Genomic DNA, 17,163 nt, shown 5'->3' with positions numbered 1-17,163 from the left:
TGTTAATGTTCCTTTCAGTGTAGTTAGACTTGCATTATAGAATATGAGTGGATTTTACACATCTGCACTCTCCTGAATGATAATCAGTGTACTGTCTTGTTAAGGATTGTAATAGAGAAGGTTTTATTTGGTTTGCATAAGAGTTTTTATTTTTCAAAACTAATTATTGCTTCCTCAACTTGGCCAGGAGCTGAAATGGATGATGCTAAGCCAGGGTAAACCCCGTCAAAAAAAACCTAATATATATTATTTTCTTGCTTCTACTGCTGTACAAGTTCTGCTTCATGTCCCTGATCTCCGAGTCTCCTTGTTCTTCCTCCTTCAGCACTGACCGTGGTACTTTATTGCCAAGGTTGTGCAGCATGAACCAATCAGCAATGCAGTCTGCTTGCTTGATGGTTGTACTGCAGGATACAGCCAGACTGGATCAGGTTAAAAAAAATGCCATTACAGGAGACCCATAATATCTTCCCTATGTGTGACTGTCTACACTCAGCTGTTACAGTTGGAGAACACAGAAATGTGAGGAGCCACTATGTTAAAGAATTGTCCATTTCTCCCTCTTCAAAAGAATCATCTTGAAAAACCCTGGTGATTTACTATAGAACAATATTGTGTGAGTTTATGAAAATATTATAGATTAAATCTGCATATCAGATATCTGCATATTATTCTAGGCAGTCTCTAGAGTAGGTTACATAGTTGGCACACATTGTGGGCCAAAGGGCCAGTAATGTGCTGTAAATTTCTATGCTCTATGTTCTATCAGCAAATGAAGCAAACTCAGTAACTTTCATAAAAGTTGCCGGTGAACGCAGCAGGCCAGGCAGCATCTCTAGGAAGAGGTACAGGCGATGTTTTGGGCTGAGACCCTTCGTCAGGACTAACTGAAAGAAGAGCTAGTAAGAGATGCTGCCTGTCACCAGCAAGTTTTATGTGTGTTGCTTGAATTTCCAGCATCTCCAGATTTCCTCGTGTTTGAGTTCGAGTCAGTAACTTTCATTTTGTTTTTCTTTAGGAAGTGATTTACTTCAGTGAAGGCTCGGGATATTTTTTCGTTAATACCACAGACTCCGAGATCTTGACGACCACATACATAGAAGCCAAAAATTATGTACAAGTTAGTATCAGGTTATAAAAAATACTTATTTTTACCTTTATTGACTATGTTGATACTGATACCACTTGTTGCTGCAGATAAGGCCACTGCATCCTGGAGTAGTGACAATGAAAGCATATGACCTTTGCCTGACCTGTAAAGGTCCAGCCAGAGCACAGATCCATGTATCAGATATATTGGACATTGAGTTGGATCTTATTCATAAGGTAAGCATAATGTACTGTGAAATGTACAATACTAATCTGCTACTTCGTCTGAACAGTTGGTTAATTTTTGACCAAGTAAAAGATATATTTTCACATCTAAATCTTCAAGAACACCAAAATTATATTCAAGGCTTGCCCATTAATTTCTTGAGAGTCACATAGAATTCTAGCAGGGCAGAAAGAAGCCGTTCAGTCCATTGTAGAAACCTACTGCTAAACTGAAATTTCTGGTTCCAAGATCAGTCGAATTTACAGTGTGTCTCAATAAAGAAGCTCACATCCAAAGTTCAAAATAAATTGGAGGAGAAGATGAAGGCGCAACGGCAGCGCGCGCGGCCTCTCCGGTGAATGATATCTGTAATCTGTCAAGTAGGGGACCGTGCACAACTCTGATTTGATGGAGACAGATGTGAGAGTGCGGAGGAACATCTGGAGAAACTTCTGAAATGTCCGTTTCGCTGCCGCTGCTACTGTGTGGTAACCGGAATCTCCGGAGCAGAAGGCCTGAATCCTCGGCTTTGCTTGTTTCAGCGGCCGGGGTGAGGTCGAAGGCGCTCGGCAGAGGATGGCCCTCAGGAGGCTGTATCGGAGGGGCTGGTCGGAGGCTCGAAGTTTTCGGATGGACGGACTCAGTGTCGGCTGTGGTCAGCTGCTTCCAAGGCATCAGCAAGTTGAAGGTGCCTGGAGGTTTATGGCAGGGAGTTTCTCCCTTTTGCTGCCTGCTATCGAGGACTCGGGAGTTGATTGACTCGGGGACTTTGAGATTTTTGTTACCGTGCCCATGGTTTGTTCTTCATCAAATTATGGTATTGCTTTGCACTGCTGTAACTATATGTTATAATTATGTGGTTCTGTCAGTGTTAGTCTTTGGTTTGTCCTGTTTTCTGTGATATCACTCTGGAGAAACATTGTATCATTTCTTAATGCATGTATGCATTTCTAAATGACAATAAAAGAGGACTGAGTGTTCTCATAATCTAAAAAAATAAATTTATTATCAAAGTACATATATGTCACCATATACAGCCCTGAGATTCATTTTCTTACGGGCATACGCAATAAATCCAATAACCATAATAGAATCAGTAAAAGAGCAGATCAACAGAGCAGACAGCCAGTGTGTAAAAGACAACAGACTGTGCAAATACAAAAGGAAAGAAAAAATAATAATAATAAACAAATAAATGAATGAACAAATTAACGATAAATATCAAGAAGATGAGATGAAGAGTCCTTGAAGGTGAGTCCAGAGATTGTGAGAATAGTTCATTGATAGCGCAAGTGAAATAAGCCCCACTGGTTCAAGACCCTGATATTTGAGCTGTAGTAACTGTTCCTGAACCTGGTAGTGTGAGTCCTGAGGTCCCTGTACCTTCTTTCTGATGGCAACAAGAAGAAGAGAGCATGACATAGGTGGTGGGCATTCCTGATGATGGATGCTGTTTTCCTGTGACAATGCTATGTGTAAATGTGCTCAATGGTGGGGAAGGCTTTACTCGTGCTGGATCGGGCCGTATCCACTACTGTTTGTAGTACATAATTTGTACTACTTTTTGTAGGGGAGGCTCCAAAAGAATTTAAAGGGGAAAATGTTTGAAAAATGCAGGTAAGGCAGTAAATAAATAAGTTATTTCCTTGCCTAATTTTTCCTCAGATTGAAATTGGAAAATCTGCTGTAGTAAACGTGAGAATCCTGGACTACTTCAAGAAATGCTTTCTGAACAGATACTTTCAGTTCATGAATATAACCCTGCAGGCAGCTTCCCCAATTGTCATCTTAGAGTAAGTACAAAGCCATATTCAGTTATTTAAAAAATCAATTTTAGGTAGACTTCTTAAGTATACCAGACAAAAGATACTGTATATATTTGAATGGCTGCTTATGTCCTGTGGGGGATGGGGGCTTATTCTGATTGTTGAAAGCAGCTTCTGTCATAATTGGTTTGTTTAGAAACTGCAGCTGATTTTCCCATTGGTTAGCTGGTTGGTGTCCAGTTTCAAATATCTTCGGTATATAGAGAGCACATGTAGGAGGTTCCCTCTCTTCCTTTGTTTAAGGCAAGTGGTGCAATTGGCCATTGGGAAGTTATGCGCTGCTCGTGCTTTTAACTAAGTATGTTAGTTGAATATTCATCTTTGTAGTTTTTGCAGCTTGAGGATCATGAATGTTGGGTCGCTATTTTTACTGTTTGTAAATAATGATTAATATACTGATTTGCAGTTAGCATTTCTTGTCTCACTTGCCAGACTCACAAACCTGATTCAACATCACAGTTTAATATTCCAGTGTTTCTATGTTTAGAAAAAGATTGAGAAGAGGTAAAAGGGTAGAGGTAGGTGGAGTTGCGCTATTAATCAGGGATAAAGTCCTTGCACTCAGAAGTAACATCATACAGGGATCTTCCCATATGGGTAGAATTCAAAAATAAGAAATATGCATTCAATCTGATGGGATTATACTACAGAATCTCCAGAAGTCACCAGGATACAGTATATATGTAGGCAGATTAGGCAAAGCTGATAAAACAACAGGGGTTATTGCAGTGGGTGACTTTAATTTCCCTAATATAGACTGGGATTTCCTTAGTGTAAGAGGTTTAGATGGAGCAGAATTTTTTTAGGTGCATCCACAAGAGTTTTAAATCAATATGTAAATAGTCCCACAAGAGGAGGGGCCATAGTGGATCTGGTGTTGGGTAATGACCTGGCCAGGTGATTGATTTTTCATTGAGAGAACATTAAGGGAGTAGTAATCACTGCTCCTTAAGTTTTAAGATAGCTGTAAATAAAGGTAAGTATGAGCCTTGCAGGAGAGCATTAAGTTCGAACAGGTCAAATGATGAGAGTATTCGCAGAAACTAGAGAACAGCTGTTCTGGGCAAGTTAACATCTGACATAAGGCTATAAGATATAGAAACATAGAAAATAGGTGCAGGAGTAGGCCATTCGGCCCTTCGAGCCTGCACCGCCATTCAGTATGATCATGGCTGATCATCCAACTCAGAACCCTGTACCTGCCTTCTCTCCATACCCCCGATCCCTTTAGCCACAAGGGCCATATCTAACTCCCTCTTAAATATAGCCAATGAACTGACCTCAACTGTTTCCTGTGGCAGAGAATTCCACAGATTCACCACCCTCTGTGTGAAGAAGTTTGTCCTCACCTCGGTCCTAAAAGGCTCCCCCTCTATCCTCAAACTGTGACCCCTTCGTTCTGGACTTCCCCAGCATCGGGAACAATCTTCCTGCATCTAGCCTGTCCAATCCCTTTAGAATTTTATACGTTTCAGTAAGATCCCCCCTCAATCTTCTAAATTCCAGCGAGTATAAGCCTAATCGATCCAGTCTTTCATCATATGAAAGCGCTGCCATCCCAGGAATCAGTCTGGTGAACCTTCTTTGTACTCCCTCTATGGCAAGAATGTCTTTCCTCAGGTTAGGGGACCAAAACTGCACACAATAGTCCAGGTGTGGTCTCACCACGGCCTTGTACAACTGCAGTAGTACCTCCCTGCTCCTGTACTCGAATCCTCTTGCTATGATTGCCAGCATACCATTCGCCTTTTTCACTGCCTGCTGTACCTGCATGCCCACTTTCAATGACTGGTGTATAATGACACCCAGGTCTCGTTGCACCTCCCCTTTTCCTAATCGGCCACCATTCAGATAATAATCTCTTTTCCTGTTCTTGCCACCAAAGTGGATAACCTCACATTTATCCACATTAAATTGCATCTGCCATGAATTTGCCCACTCACCTAACCTATCCAAGTCACCCTGCATCCTCTTAGCATCCTCTTCACAGCTAACACTGCCGCCCAGCTTTGTGTCATCCGCAAACTTGGAGATGCTGCATTTAATTCCCTCATCTAAGTCATTAATATATATTGTAAACAACTGGGGTCCCAGCACTGAGCCTTGCAGTACCCCACTAGTCACTGCCTGCCATTCTGAAAAGGTCCTGTTTATTCCCACTCTTTGCTTCCTGTCTGCCAACCAATTCTCTATCCACATCAATACCATATCCCCAATACCGTGTGCTTTATGTTTGCACACTAATCTCCTGTGTGGGACCTTGTCAAAAGCCTTTTGAAAATCCAAATATACCACATCCACTGGTTCTCCCCTATCCACTCTACTAGTTACATCTTCAAAAAATTCTATGAGATTCGTCAGACATGATTTTCCTTTCACAAATCCATGCTGACTTTATCCAATGATTTCACCGCTTTCCAAATGTGCTGTTATCACATCTTTGATAACTGACTCTAGCAGTTTCCCCACCACCGATGTCAGGCTTACTGGTCTATACTTCCCCAGTTTCTCTCTCCCTCCTTTTTTAAAAAGTGGGGTTACATTAGCCACCCTCCAATCCTCAGGAACTAATCCAGAATCTAAAGAGTTTTGAAAAATTATCACTAATGCATCCACTATTTCTTGGGCTACTTCCTTAAGCACTCTGGGATGCAGACCATCTGGCCCTGGGGATTTATCTGCCTTTAATCCCTTCAATTTACCTAACACCACTTCCCTACTAACATGTATTTCCCTCAGTTCCTCCATCTCACTGGACCCTCTGTCCCCTACTATTTCTGGAAGATTATTTATGTCCTTCTTAGTGAAGACAGAACCAAAGTAGTTACTCATTTGGTCTGCCAAGTCCTTGTTCCCCATGATCAATTCACCTGTTTCTGACTGTAAGGGACCTACATTTGTCTTAACCAATCTTTTTCTTTTCACATATCTATAAAAGCTTTTACAGTCAGTTTTTATGTTCCGTGCCAGCTCTCTCTCATAATCTTTTTTCCCTTTCCTAATTAAGCCCTTTGTCCTCCTCTGCTGGACTCTGAATTTCTCCCAGTCCTCAGGTGTGCTGCTTTTTCTGGCTAATTTGTATATTTCTTCTTTGGGATTGATACTACCCCTAATTTCCCTTATCAGCCACGGGTGCTTCCAGAAATTCCAGCCATTGCTGCTCTGCTGTCACTCCTGCCAGTGTTCTTTTCCAATCAATTCTGGCCAACTCCTCTCTCAAGGCTTTGTAATTCCCTTTTCTCCACTATAATACTGATACATCTGACTTGGCCTTCTCCTTCTCAAATTTCAGGGTGAATTCAAACCTAAGGCTTCTTTTACCTTAAGCAAGTTCTTAGGATTTGGGGGCCCACACCAAACTTCTGCCGTCAAAGGTGAAACAGTCGCTATTGTGCCTTTTTCACCACACAGCCAGTATGTACAGACCACGTGAGGTCCTCGGTGATGTTTATGCCGAGGAACTTAAAGCTGTTTGCCCTCTCAACCCCAGATCTATTGATGTCAATAGGGGCTAGCCTGACTGCTTTCCTCCTGTAGTCCATAACCAGTTCCTTAGTTTTTGCAACGTTGAGGGAGAGGTTGGTTTCTTGACACCACTGTGTCATGGTGATGACTTCTTCTCTGTAGGCTGTCCCATTATTATTTGAGCTTAGGCCAATCAGCATACTGACCTTTTGGCTTGCATTTTCTATCTCCTGTTGTAATTTTTTAGGCCACATCCTTACTACTGTTTTGGGGGTCTGTTTACAACTCCCATCAGGGTCTTTTTACCCTTGCGTTTCCTTAGCTCTATCCACAATATGTGGAGAGTGGACATGTGGAGAGTGCTTAAAGGTCAACTCTACAGGACAAATATGTTCCAGTAAGAAGGACAGCAAGGTAAGGGAGCTTCGGATGTTGAGAGAGGTGGTGAATTTAGTCAAGTAGAAAAAGGAAATATATAAGGTTTACAAAACTAATATCACACAGACCCTTAAGGATTATTGGTGGTGGAAGCAAATATGATAGAAATGTTGAAAAGGCTCTTAAAATATGCAGGAAATGGAATGATATGGACATTGTGTATACGGAAGGGATTAATTTAGCTGGTTTCGATTACTAATTAGTTCAGCACAGCTTTGAGGGCAAAGGGCCGGTTCTTGTGCTATACTGTTCTCTGTTCTATATTTGTTTCAAAAGATATATTCATCTCTTTAATGCTACTAATAATTTCATTTTCAGATCAAGCAGATGTGTGTTTCGATACATTTTTGCCAGTTATTTATTTCCTGCTTTAAAAGCTTTTTTACCCAAGTTCTCTACCTCTTAACAAGATCCTAGGTCTGCCATTTAATATCTACTTCACACTAACGTCATGCGTTTGTAGCTTTCTTGGCTTCCATTAATTGAAGCTGTGAGGCAGCAACTCTAAATTGAACTAGAATTCCACATATTTTAGACAAGAAAGACAAAGAGTAAAAGGAATGTGAAAATTTAGAGAGAAACAAATTAAAGTTTCATGCAAGAAGTAAAAGAAGAGAAATTCTAACAGTATGTCATGGTCCGGTCCGTGAAGTCCGTATTCCGGTTCATGGTCCGGTCCATTGACCCTTGCTCCAGGTTTTCCTGTCTACCCTGTTTCTGTTCTTGTTGATCTCTAGTTGAGTCAGTTGATGCTCGTTGGGGCTGGCTGCATAAATACCTTCAGAGACCAGGACGTGGCTGCTGGATTGTTCTTGTCCTACTCCTTGTATCCCTTCCTCTGCCTCCTGTTTCCTCGCCTGAAGCCCTGCCTTGTCTTGCCAGTAACTCTCGTCTCGCCTTGCTTTGCCAGAAGCCTTGCCTTGTCTTGCCAGTAACTCTCGCCTCACCTGAAGTTCTCGTCTCGCCTTGCATTGCCTGAAGCCTTGCCTTGTCTTGCTGGTAACTCTCGCCTTGTCTCGCCTGCAGTCTTGTCCTGGAGCCACCCTGTACCTAGCTCCCTTCCTGTCCCTTGCCTCCGCCCAGGTAAGCCAGGCCGTCTTGCCGTTACCTGCAGTTGGTTCTGTCCCTTCCTGTCCCTTGCCTCCGTCGGGTAAGCCAGGCCATCTTGCTGTTACCTGCGGTTGGTTCTGTCCCTTCCTAGTCATAGTCATATGTTTATTGATCCCGGGGGAAATTGGTTTTCATTACAGTTGCACCATAAATAATTAATAGTAATAGAACCATAAATAGTTAAATAGTAATATGTAAATTATGCCAGTAAATTATGAAATAAGTCCAGGACCAGCCTATCGGCTCAGGGTGCCTGACCCTCCAAGGGAGGAGTTGTAAAGTTTGATGGCCACAGGCAGGAATGACTTCCTATGACACTCTGTGCTGCATCTCGGAGGAATGAGTCTCTGGCTGAATGTACTCCTGTGCCCACCCAGTACATTATGTAGTGGATGGGAGACATTGACCAAGATGGCATGCAACTTAGACAGCATCCTCTTTTCAGACACCACCGTGAGAGAGTCCAGTTCCATCCCTACAACATCACTGGCCTTACGAATTAGTTTGTTGATTCTGTTGGTGTCTGCTACCCTCAGCCAGCTGCCCCAGCACACCACAGCAAACATAATAGCAATGGCCACCTGTTCCATGCCTCCGTCGGGTGGTGATCCACGCCTTGCCCAGGTGAACAGCGCCCTGCCCAGGAGGAGCCTACGTAGCCTCAAGCTTGAAGACTCCAGCCTCCTGCCAAGCCTCAAGCCTCAAGTCTCCTGCCTCCTGCCAAGCCTCAAGTCTCCTGCCTCCTGCCAAGCCTCGCCTCAAGTCTCCTGCCTTGCCTCGCCTCAAGTCTCCTGCCTCCTGCCAAGCCTCGCCTCAAGCCTCAAGCCTGAAGACTCCAGCCTCCTGCCTCCTGCCAAGCCTCGCCTCTAGCCTTAAGCCTGAAGGCTCCAGCCTCGTCCTGCCTGCCTGCTAAGCCTCGGCCTTGCCTAGTTCTGGGGTCCAAGCCAGAGGCAAGACCCAGGTACTGGGTCCTTGTCCAGTCTCTGGCTCGGAATCCAAGCCCGGGCTCCTAGCTCTCTTGTCCAGTCCTGTTCCGGGTTCCCGGTTTTCATGTCCATGTCCTTGCCATCGCCCTGTATCCTAGTCCTGTACCTAGTACTTCAGTGTCTGTGTCTTGCACTTGGGTCCGTTCCCAGCCACCGCCTTCTGACACAGTAAGTTGAGGGAAAGAAACAAATGCACAAGAGTGAAACAAGTTAAAATGTAAGTGGGAAATGGAAGTGAGATCAAAGAGAAATAATAGATAAAAGATAGAGGGAGAATATACATTTTCCAGTTTATTAGGTCATTAGAGAACTGCACAGTGTAATGTTATGAATGCACTTAATTCCAATATTCATGGTTCATGATTTGTTTTCTTTCACAATGTACATCAGTGTCATATACTGATTAGTTTTAGCAAAATACAACTGAAAAAGTTTGTTACCTGCACCATAGAACTGTTGACAATTTGTATAGAGCTTTAGGAAGCTCATCAATTGAAAGGTTGGACGTGGCTTTCCTGCATATAAGCAAATTTTCTTTTCTTCCAGCCAGTTATACAATACAATATCAGTTGCACTAATGGTGGTTATGTATAGATGCATTCCCTCACATAGTTCTTGTCAAAGAATTGTAGTTCTGAGAAAGTGTTGGAATATGTTGTAAAGTACAAATACTTGCTTAATTTAAAAAAAACTTTTTCAGACCAATTACTAACTTGGATAAACGTGCTGCAAGTTACATAATGAGAGCTATGACCTTAGGGCAAACAACTCTTGTAGCAAGTGTCAGGGACAAAAATGGTCGAAAGCTGAGCTCTGCTCCACGTCAAATTGAGGTAAGTGTGTCTTTCTTTCACATTTTATAAATGAAAGTTAGCTAGATTTGGCATCTGTCTATACATCTGCTTTAGCTACTGAGCCAGAAAGCACTGAATTTAGCTGAGAATGCTTTGCAGAGTTTGCTTGTCACTTTCTTTGAACAGCAGAGTAGCAGTATCTTGCTCAGTAATTTTGCTTGTGGTACTGTCACAAGCTTGCTTCTAAAGCTAAAGGCACAGTTTTTCCTCCATTATTTCACCAAGTGATAACAGCAGTAGTAATGAGATTTGGGGCCTCATTTTCCCTCTGCTGAACTGAAAATTGCTAACTGCTCCTTTAATGTCCTACAACCTGCAAGTAATGACAGGACCAATACATGAGTCATCATCTAATTTTTCCCTCATGATAGATGCCAGGTATTGGTCCTGGATGTAATCATGTAGTAGAAATTGGACTACATTAATGGACACTTCTCTCTTTCATGATTTCCTTACATTTTTTTGTTAGGAATCCTGGCTGTACTAATTTGGAAAAAGATCTTTGTGGAGTTCCCTGTTTTTTCTGTTAGCAGATATAAATTTTGTATTTCAGGGGGTATTTAACTCATTATATTTTACCCCTTTGCTACAGTGACTTCCATATTGGTAGCAATTTTGCTATAGTGTATTATTAAATTGGCCCCAAACAGAACATTGGCTGGGATTCCAACTGGCCAAATTTCCACCCTAGTACTCTTCAGAGTTTTTACAGGAATTCAGCTTTAGAAAAGATAAAGTTAGCATTCAGATTACATCTATGAAGGAAGAAGGAGTTGAAGTTACAGGTTGATAGTCCTCTATCGTAGCTGAAGAATATCTGAGATATAATAAGCTTTAAGAGAGTATAGAGGCAAGGATGTGGAAGGACCATATACCAGCTGTTATATTCTCTGTCAACCATTTTACCCTGATGTATGGATGTCTGCCCAGTCACTGTTTGACCTGACTATTTCTAGAATTTTCTGTTTTATTTCAGACTTCCAGTGTTCACAGTATTTTAATTTTTGTTTATATGTAGAAGAGCAAATTGAAAGCTACAGATGACAGACCAGTTGCTGAAAAAAATACTTTTCGTGAAAGCATTACACTGTTATAAAATACAATATTTTGCCCAGGTGTTGACTAAAATAGTACACGGTAAAGGGAAATTAAGATTTTTAAAGTAGCTATTTTTGAGGTAGGACAGTATTTGCTTTTATTACCCTATTGATTTTTAGAGTCTCAAGCCAAATTCAACCTCACGATTAGGGTTCTAATTTGTCAATTGTACTTTTGATCTTAGTGTCAAAAAGCCATGTTGCTTTCTTAAAGATATGAATGCTGTATAATGTATACTTTAATAAATGGGATACATCATATTTTCTCATGCTTAAAAAGTAAGGACTAGTCAGGCTTTGTAATATACTGTATATCTCTCATCATACTAAACTGCAATTTTCTTTGGCTGCAGGTATTTCCACCTTTTAAACTAATCCCACGGAGAGTGACGTTGATCATTGGTAGTATGATACAGGTTAGCAGAACCAAGTAAAATCAGAATGCTTATTTATTGCACAAATGCAGAAGTTAGCTATGACATAAAACTAAATGTTTTTAAATAATAGTATAATATCGTAGCATGCAAAGAACTGAGAACCAATGTAGATTCAGAATGGTTGAGAATCTTAATATGTGGATTTATAGTGCTTGGAATTTTCATGATTAACTAGCTCCTTGATTTCCCAGTCATTCTCATCACTTCAGTTCTGATTCTTCTTGGGTGAGAAACCAAAAATTTCCTACAGGTATCAAATATGACAGAATTCAGGGCAGCCTATAAACTGTACACTTCACCATTACTGTAAGGGTAAGAGTTGTCAGATTATCAGTGAGACATAGTGATGTCTTTGAGAGTTTAGATTGATCTTTTTGCACCAGTGCCTCTGTTGCTTACTAAGATTTTGCAGCTGGGCTGAAGAAGATAACATCTAACTAAGCAATAGCTGCTCCAACAATCATCAGCACTTGTCATGGGGCAGGTGATGTACGTAGATCCCTTGCAGTCCTTATGCTTGTTCCTGTGGCAAGGTGTTCATATGACAATGTCCTGCTCTAAGCATTTTGTCAAGAGAAGTTATCAAACAAGAAATTGGCCTTTTGCAATTCTGTTTGAGAATCACAGTTTGTCAAAGTGGTATGTCACTTCTCACCCTGGACAGAAGGTCATTCTGGAGGATGGGTCTCTCTCCTGCTTTGAGGTGAGGACAAGGATTTTTTTTCCATGGTTGAAGTAATAATCGTCTTTGGGCTCATCGAAAGCTTCCAAGGCTTGGATGTAAACCGCAAAAAAATGCAGAGAGATGCGAATGCAGCCCAGCCTCTCTTCCATTGATTCTGTCTATACTTCTCAATGCCTCAGGAAAGCAGCTAATATAATCCAGGACCCTTCCACCCTGGTCATTCCTCTTCTCCCTCCATCCCATCAGGCAAAAGATGCAAAAGCTTAAGAACACATTTCACCAGGCTCATGGATGGCTTCTATCCCACTCTTATCAGACTCTTGAATAGACCCTTGTACGATAAAGATGAATATAACTTCTTGATTACTCAATCAACCTTTCCATGGCCCTTCCACTTTAATTGTCGATCTGCACTGCACTTTCCCTATAACATTTCTGTATTTTGTTTATTTTCTTTCGTAGTACTTGTATATGGAATGATCTGTCTGGATGGCATGTAAACTAATGCTTTTCATAGTATCTCTGTATATATGACAATAATTAATTGTTAACCAATTACCAATACACACAGAAGACCCAGCAAGTTGTTTCCATGTTAGAGTTAGCCAGAGCGTCTTAAAGCATTGGAGGCTCAATAGACTGCAGATGCTAGAATCTGGAGAGAGAATAAAAAAAAAACAAACCAATGGAGAAACTCAGCAGGTCAAGCCGCAGAGAATTAGTACAGATTTCAGGTTGAGATCATATTATCAGAGTAAAAGTCAAGAATGAGGTGTGGGAAGAATTGTGCTGCCTCAAGAGAGCTTGAGGCCGATGTACAGCCAACAGGATTTGAAGGAAAGGGAAACAAATACACAATGAGCAATAAGAAAGTTTGTTAGAAACTGGCTGCTTTATTTTTAAATTGTAGTGGGACTCTCATTTGTATATCCAAAAGTGCATTGCATCAAAAAATGTACTTTTCTAGTTAGATACATGAAAGTACTTTTGACAATTCTTTACAAGCACAATGCATTTTCTAATTTTGTTGCAATTAATTGCAGGTGATGCCTGAAGGTGGTCCACAACCACAGTCCAATATTTATTTCTCCATTAGTAACAAGACTATTGCTAAAGTAAATAAATTAGGACAGCTTACTGCCTTGGCAATAGGAACTGCAAAAATGACTGGTATTATCCAGGCTGTTGATGATGACACAGGAAGAGTGGTTGTTTTCTCTCAGGTAATGCTATTTTTGCCTTTGAATTTGCTATAAAGCATGCGTCTACCCAAATACCCAGCGTTTATATATCATGACTTGTGGTTAATATTTATTATTTGTTTTATGTATTAGAGGCTCACTGCAATTTTTTTCCAAAATCAAAAACAAGTGAGTCACTTTAGACTTTCCAATTTTTTGTTACTGGAATGTTTGCATTCAATTTTACACAACACTATCATGAAAAAATCTTTTGTAAAATCATAATAACACAGGACACCATTCAGTCCAAAATGAGCCCATGCCAGTACTCTGTAGAGCAATCATATCATTCGCATTCCCCAGCTGTTCCCCTGAGCTCTGGCAAATTACTTTCCCTCAAGAATTTGTATAACAGTTTAGAAAGGTTATCTAAGTTGTGACTCTTCTTTTAGATCGTGCAAAAGTTTGGGCACCCCGGTCAAAATTTCTGTTACTGTGAACAGTTAAGTGAGTAGAAGATGAACTGATCTCCAAAAGTCATAAAGTTAAAGATGAAACATTCTTTTCAACATTTTAAGCAAGATTAGTGTATTATTTTTGTTTTGTACAATTTTAGAGTGAAAAAAAGGAAAGGAGCACCATGGAAAAGTTTGGACACCCCGCGATTTGAGCTCTCAGATAACTTTCACCAAGGTCTCAGACCTTAATTAGTTTGTTAGGGCTATGGTTTGTTCGCAGTCGTCATTAGGAAAGGCCAGGTGATGCAAATTTCAAAGCCTTATAAATACACTGACTCCTGAAACCTTGTCCTAACAATCAGCAGCCATGGGCTCCTCTGAGCAGCTGCCTAGCACTCTGAAAATTAAAATAAATGATGCCCACAAAGCAGGAGAAGGCTATAAGAAGATAGCAAGATAGCAAAGCATTTTCAGGTAGCCGATCCTCAGTTCGTAATGTAATTTGGAAATGGCAGTTAACAGGAATGGTGGAAATCAAGTTGAGGTCTGGAAGACCAAGAAAACTTTCCGAGAGAGCTGCTGGTAGGATTGCTAGAAAGGCAAATCAAAACCCCTGTTTGACTGCAAAAGACCTTCAGGAAGATTTAGCAGACCCTGGAGTGGTGGTACACTGTTCTACTGTGCAGCGACACCTGCACAGATATGACCTTCATGGAAGAGTCATCAGAAGAAAACCTTTCTTGCGTCCTCACCACAAAATTCAGCATCAGAAGTTTGCAAAGGAACATCTAAACAAGCCTGATGCATTTTGGAAACAAGTCCTGTGGACTGATGAAGTTAAAATAGAACTTTTTGGCCGCAATGAGCAAAGGTATGTTTGGAGAAAAAAGGGTGCGGAACTTCATGAAAAGAATACCTCTCCAACTGTTAAGAACGGGGGTGGATCGATCATGCCTTGGGCTTGTGTTGCAGCCAGTGGCACGGGGAACTTTTCACTGGTAGAGGGAAGAATGAAGTCAATTAAATACCAGCAAATTCTGGAAGCAAACATCACACTGTCTGTAAAAAAAAAGCCAAAGATGAAAAGAGGATGGCTTCTACAACAGGATAATGATCCTAAACACACCTCAAAATCCCCAATGGACTACCTCAAGAGGCGCAAGCTGAAGGTTTTGCCATGTGCCTCACAGTCCCCCGACCTAAACATCATCGAAAATCTGTGGATAGACCTCAGAAGATCAGTGCATGCAAGACGGCCCAAGAATCTCACAGAACTAGAAGCCTTCTGCAAGGAAGAATGGGCCAAAATCCCCCAAACAAGAATTGAAAGACTTAGCTGGCTACAGGAAGTGTTTACAAGCTGTGATACTTGCCAAAAAAGGGGGTGTTACTAAGTACTGACCATGCAGGGTGCCCAAACTTTTGCTTCGGGCCCTTTTTTTGTTATTTTGAAACTGTAAAAAATGGAAATAAAAAAGTAATCTTGCTTAAAATATTAAAGAAATGCGTCATCTTTAACTTTATGCCTTTTGGAAACCAGTTCATCTTTTACTCACTTAGCTATTCAGTAACAGAAATTTTGACCGGGCTGCCCAGACTTTTGCATGCCACTGTACCCAGAATAAATACCACTTTTTAAAAAACTTAACTTTTTATCATTTCTCTGCAGAAATCGTACTCAGCGCTCATAGTGAAATGCCATTTTTTTCAATTTGATTTGCATTTTGATGATCTGAAGAATGTGACTGACTCATTTCAAAAATAGGAAGCTGATAAAGTGGCTTAGAGCAATCCTTGCAGTAGATCGGCGCAGAAAGTGTATCCTAATTGACCTCTGTGTTTCAGCTACATTGATACGAGATATTTTACTGTCCAAGGTTACCGATGCTTTCAAATGATAATTAATTTTCAAATGATAATTAAGGTGATTTTCAGTCATTAGAGATTTAGTATATTGACATTGCAAATACTATGTCCAATTTGTAGCAGCGATCCACAGTAAAAAAAGAGAGTACCTGAAAGGTAAATTTCTTTAAATCTTTATTGTTTTTATCATGCAAATTGGAGACCTAACCATGCATTAATTGTTTTTCAGCACTTATGTACTGCAGTTGTACAAGGCCTTGGTGAGACCACACCTGGAGTATTGTGTGCAGTTTTGGTCCCCTAATCTGAGGAAAGACATCCTTGCCATAGAGGGAGTACAAAGAAAGTTCACCAGATTGATTCCTGGGATGGCAGGACTTTCATATGAAGAAAGACTGGATGAACTGGGCTTGTACTCGTTGGAATTTAGAAGATTGAGGGGGGATCTGATTGAAACGTATAAAATCCTAAAGGGATTGGACAGGCTAGATGCAGGAAGATTGTTCCCGATGTTGGGGAAGTCCAGAACAAGGGGTCACAGTTTGAGGATAAAGAGGAAGCCTTTTAGGACCGAGATTAGGAAAAACTTCTTCACTCAAGAGAGTGGTGAATCTGTGGAATTCTCTGCCACAGGAAGCAGTTGAGGACAGTACATTGGCTATATCTAAGAGGGGGTTAGATATGGCCCTTGTGGCTACGGGGATCAGGGGGTATGGAGGGAAGGCTGGGGCAGGGTTCTGAGTTGGATGATCAGCCATGATCATAATAAATGGCGGTGCAGGCTCGAAGGGCCGAATGGCCTACTCCTGCACCTATTTTCTATGTTTCTATAAGATCTAGGACATTAAATTGAAATCTGGGAATTTGCAAAGCGCCAGGTCTAATATCAGGCTGTGCACAATGTAAATTTGATAACAGCAATGATGGCTCCAGCCAAGGCTCTTAACCTGAAGGCTAGACATTTGTTAAGCTGCTGGAAGAACAGCTGTATTTTAAAGGTCATCAGTTCCCACTCAGAAAAAAATCCAAACCCCAGTCACGAATGAAATCGTGCTGTACTGCACATATACAGCAATTTGTCATCCTTATGTATTTGGTAATGGCTATCTTCTGTTTTCCTGCCCTTTTGTGACTATACAATGTCACTACACTTCTGAAGAGTGGGATTGTCAATGTGAAGCTGAATGCTTATTTATTAAATTGTATGCGAACAATATTTTAAGTTGGTTTGGACATGCATATGCCTATGGAAATCTACGTAGATTAACTAACAATTTACAGCAGGCTGCACTAATATAAAATTAAATTTTGTCAATAACTTCAAATTTTTTGGCAAAAAGGATGAAGTGGCTGTAGAAGTGATTCAGCTAAAGGGGATAAAAATCCATGCTCCAGTAACCAGACTGCAGACTGGAACTCAGGTATAAAGTTTAATCTTTTTGTAT

The 17,163-nt window shown here is 41.0% G+C and overlaps 1 protein-coding gene across 1 annotated transcript in view; it reads left to right on the top strand.

Moving 5' to 3' along the window:
• The window catches only part of LOC140187848 (nuclear pore membrane glycoprotein 210-like), a 148,068-nt gene that overhangs the window by 75,764 nt on the left and 55,141 nt on the right, over positions 1 to 17,163 (top strand). Inside the window, exons 20-26 of the mRNA XM_072243645.1 lie at positions 1,019 to 1,120; positions 1,198 to 1,326; positions 2,981 to 3,108; positions 9,841 to 9,973; positions 11,445 to 11,507; positions 13,257 to 13,436; positions 17,059 to 17,139. Coding sequence (XP_072099746.1) covers positions 1,019 to 1,120; positions 1,198 to 1,326; positions 2,981 to 3,108; positions 9,841 to 9,973; positions 11,445 to 11,507; positions 13,257 to 13,436; positions 17,059 to 17,139 — 816 coding nt within the window. The remainder of the gene's footprint in view (positions 1 to 1,018; positions 1,121 to 1,197; positions 1,327 to 2,980; positions 3,109 to 9,840; positions 9,974 to 11,444; positions 11,508 to 13,256; positions 13,437 to 17,058; positions 17,140 to 17,163) is intronic.

This window comes from Mobula birostris, chromosome 25 (assembly GCF_030028105.1).
Source record: "Mobula birostris isolate sMobBir1 chromosome 25, sMobBir1.hap1, whole genome shotgun sequence".
NCBI lineage: Eukaryota > Metazoa > Chordata > Chondrichthyes > Myliobatiformes > Myliobatidae > Mobula > Mobula birostris.
Note: the sequence above shows the minus strand (reverse complement) of the source record. Positions and strands in the feature narration are given on the sequence as shown.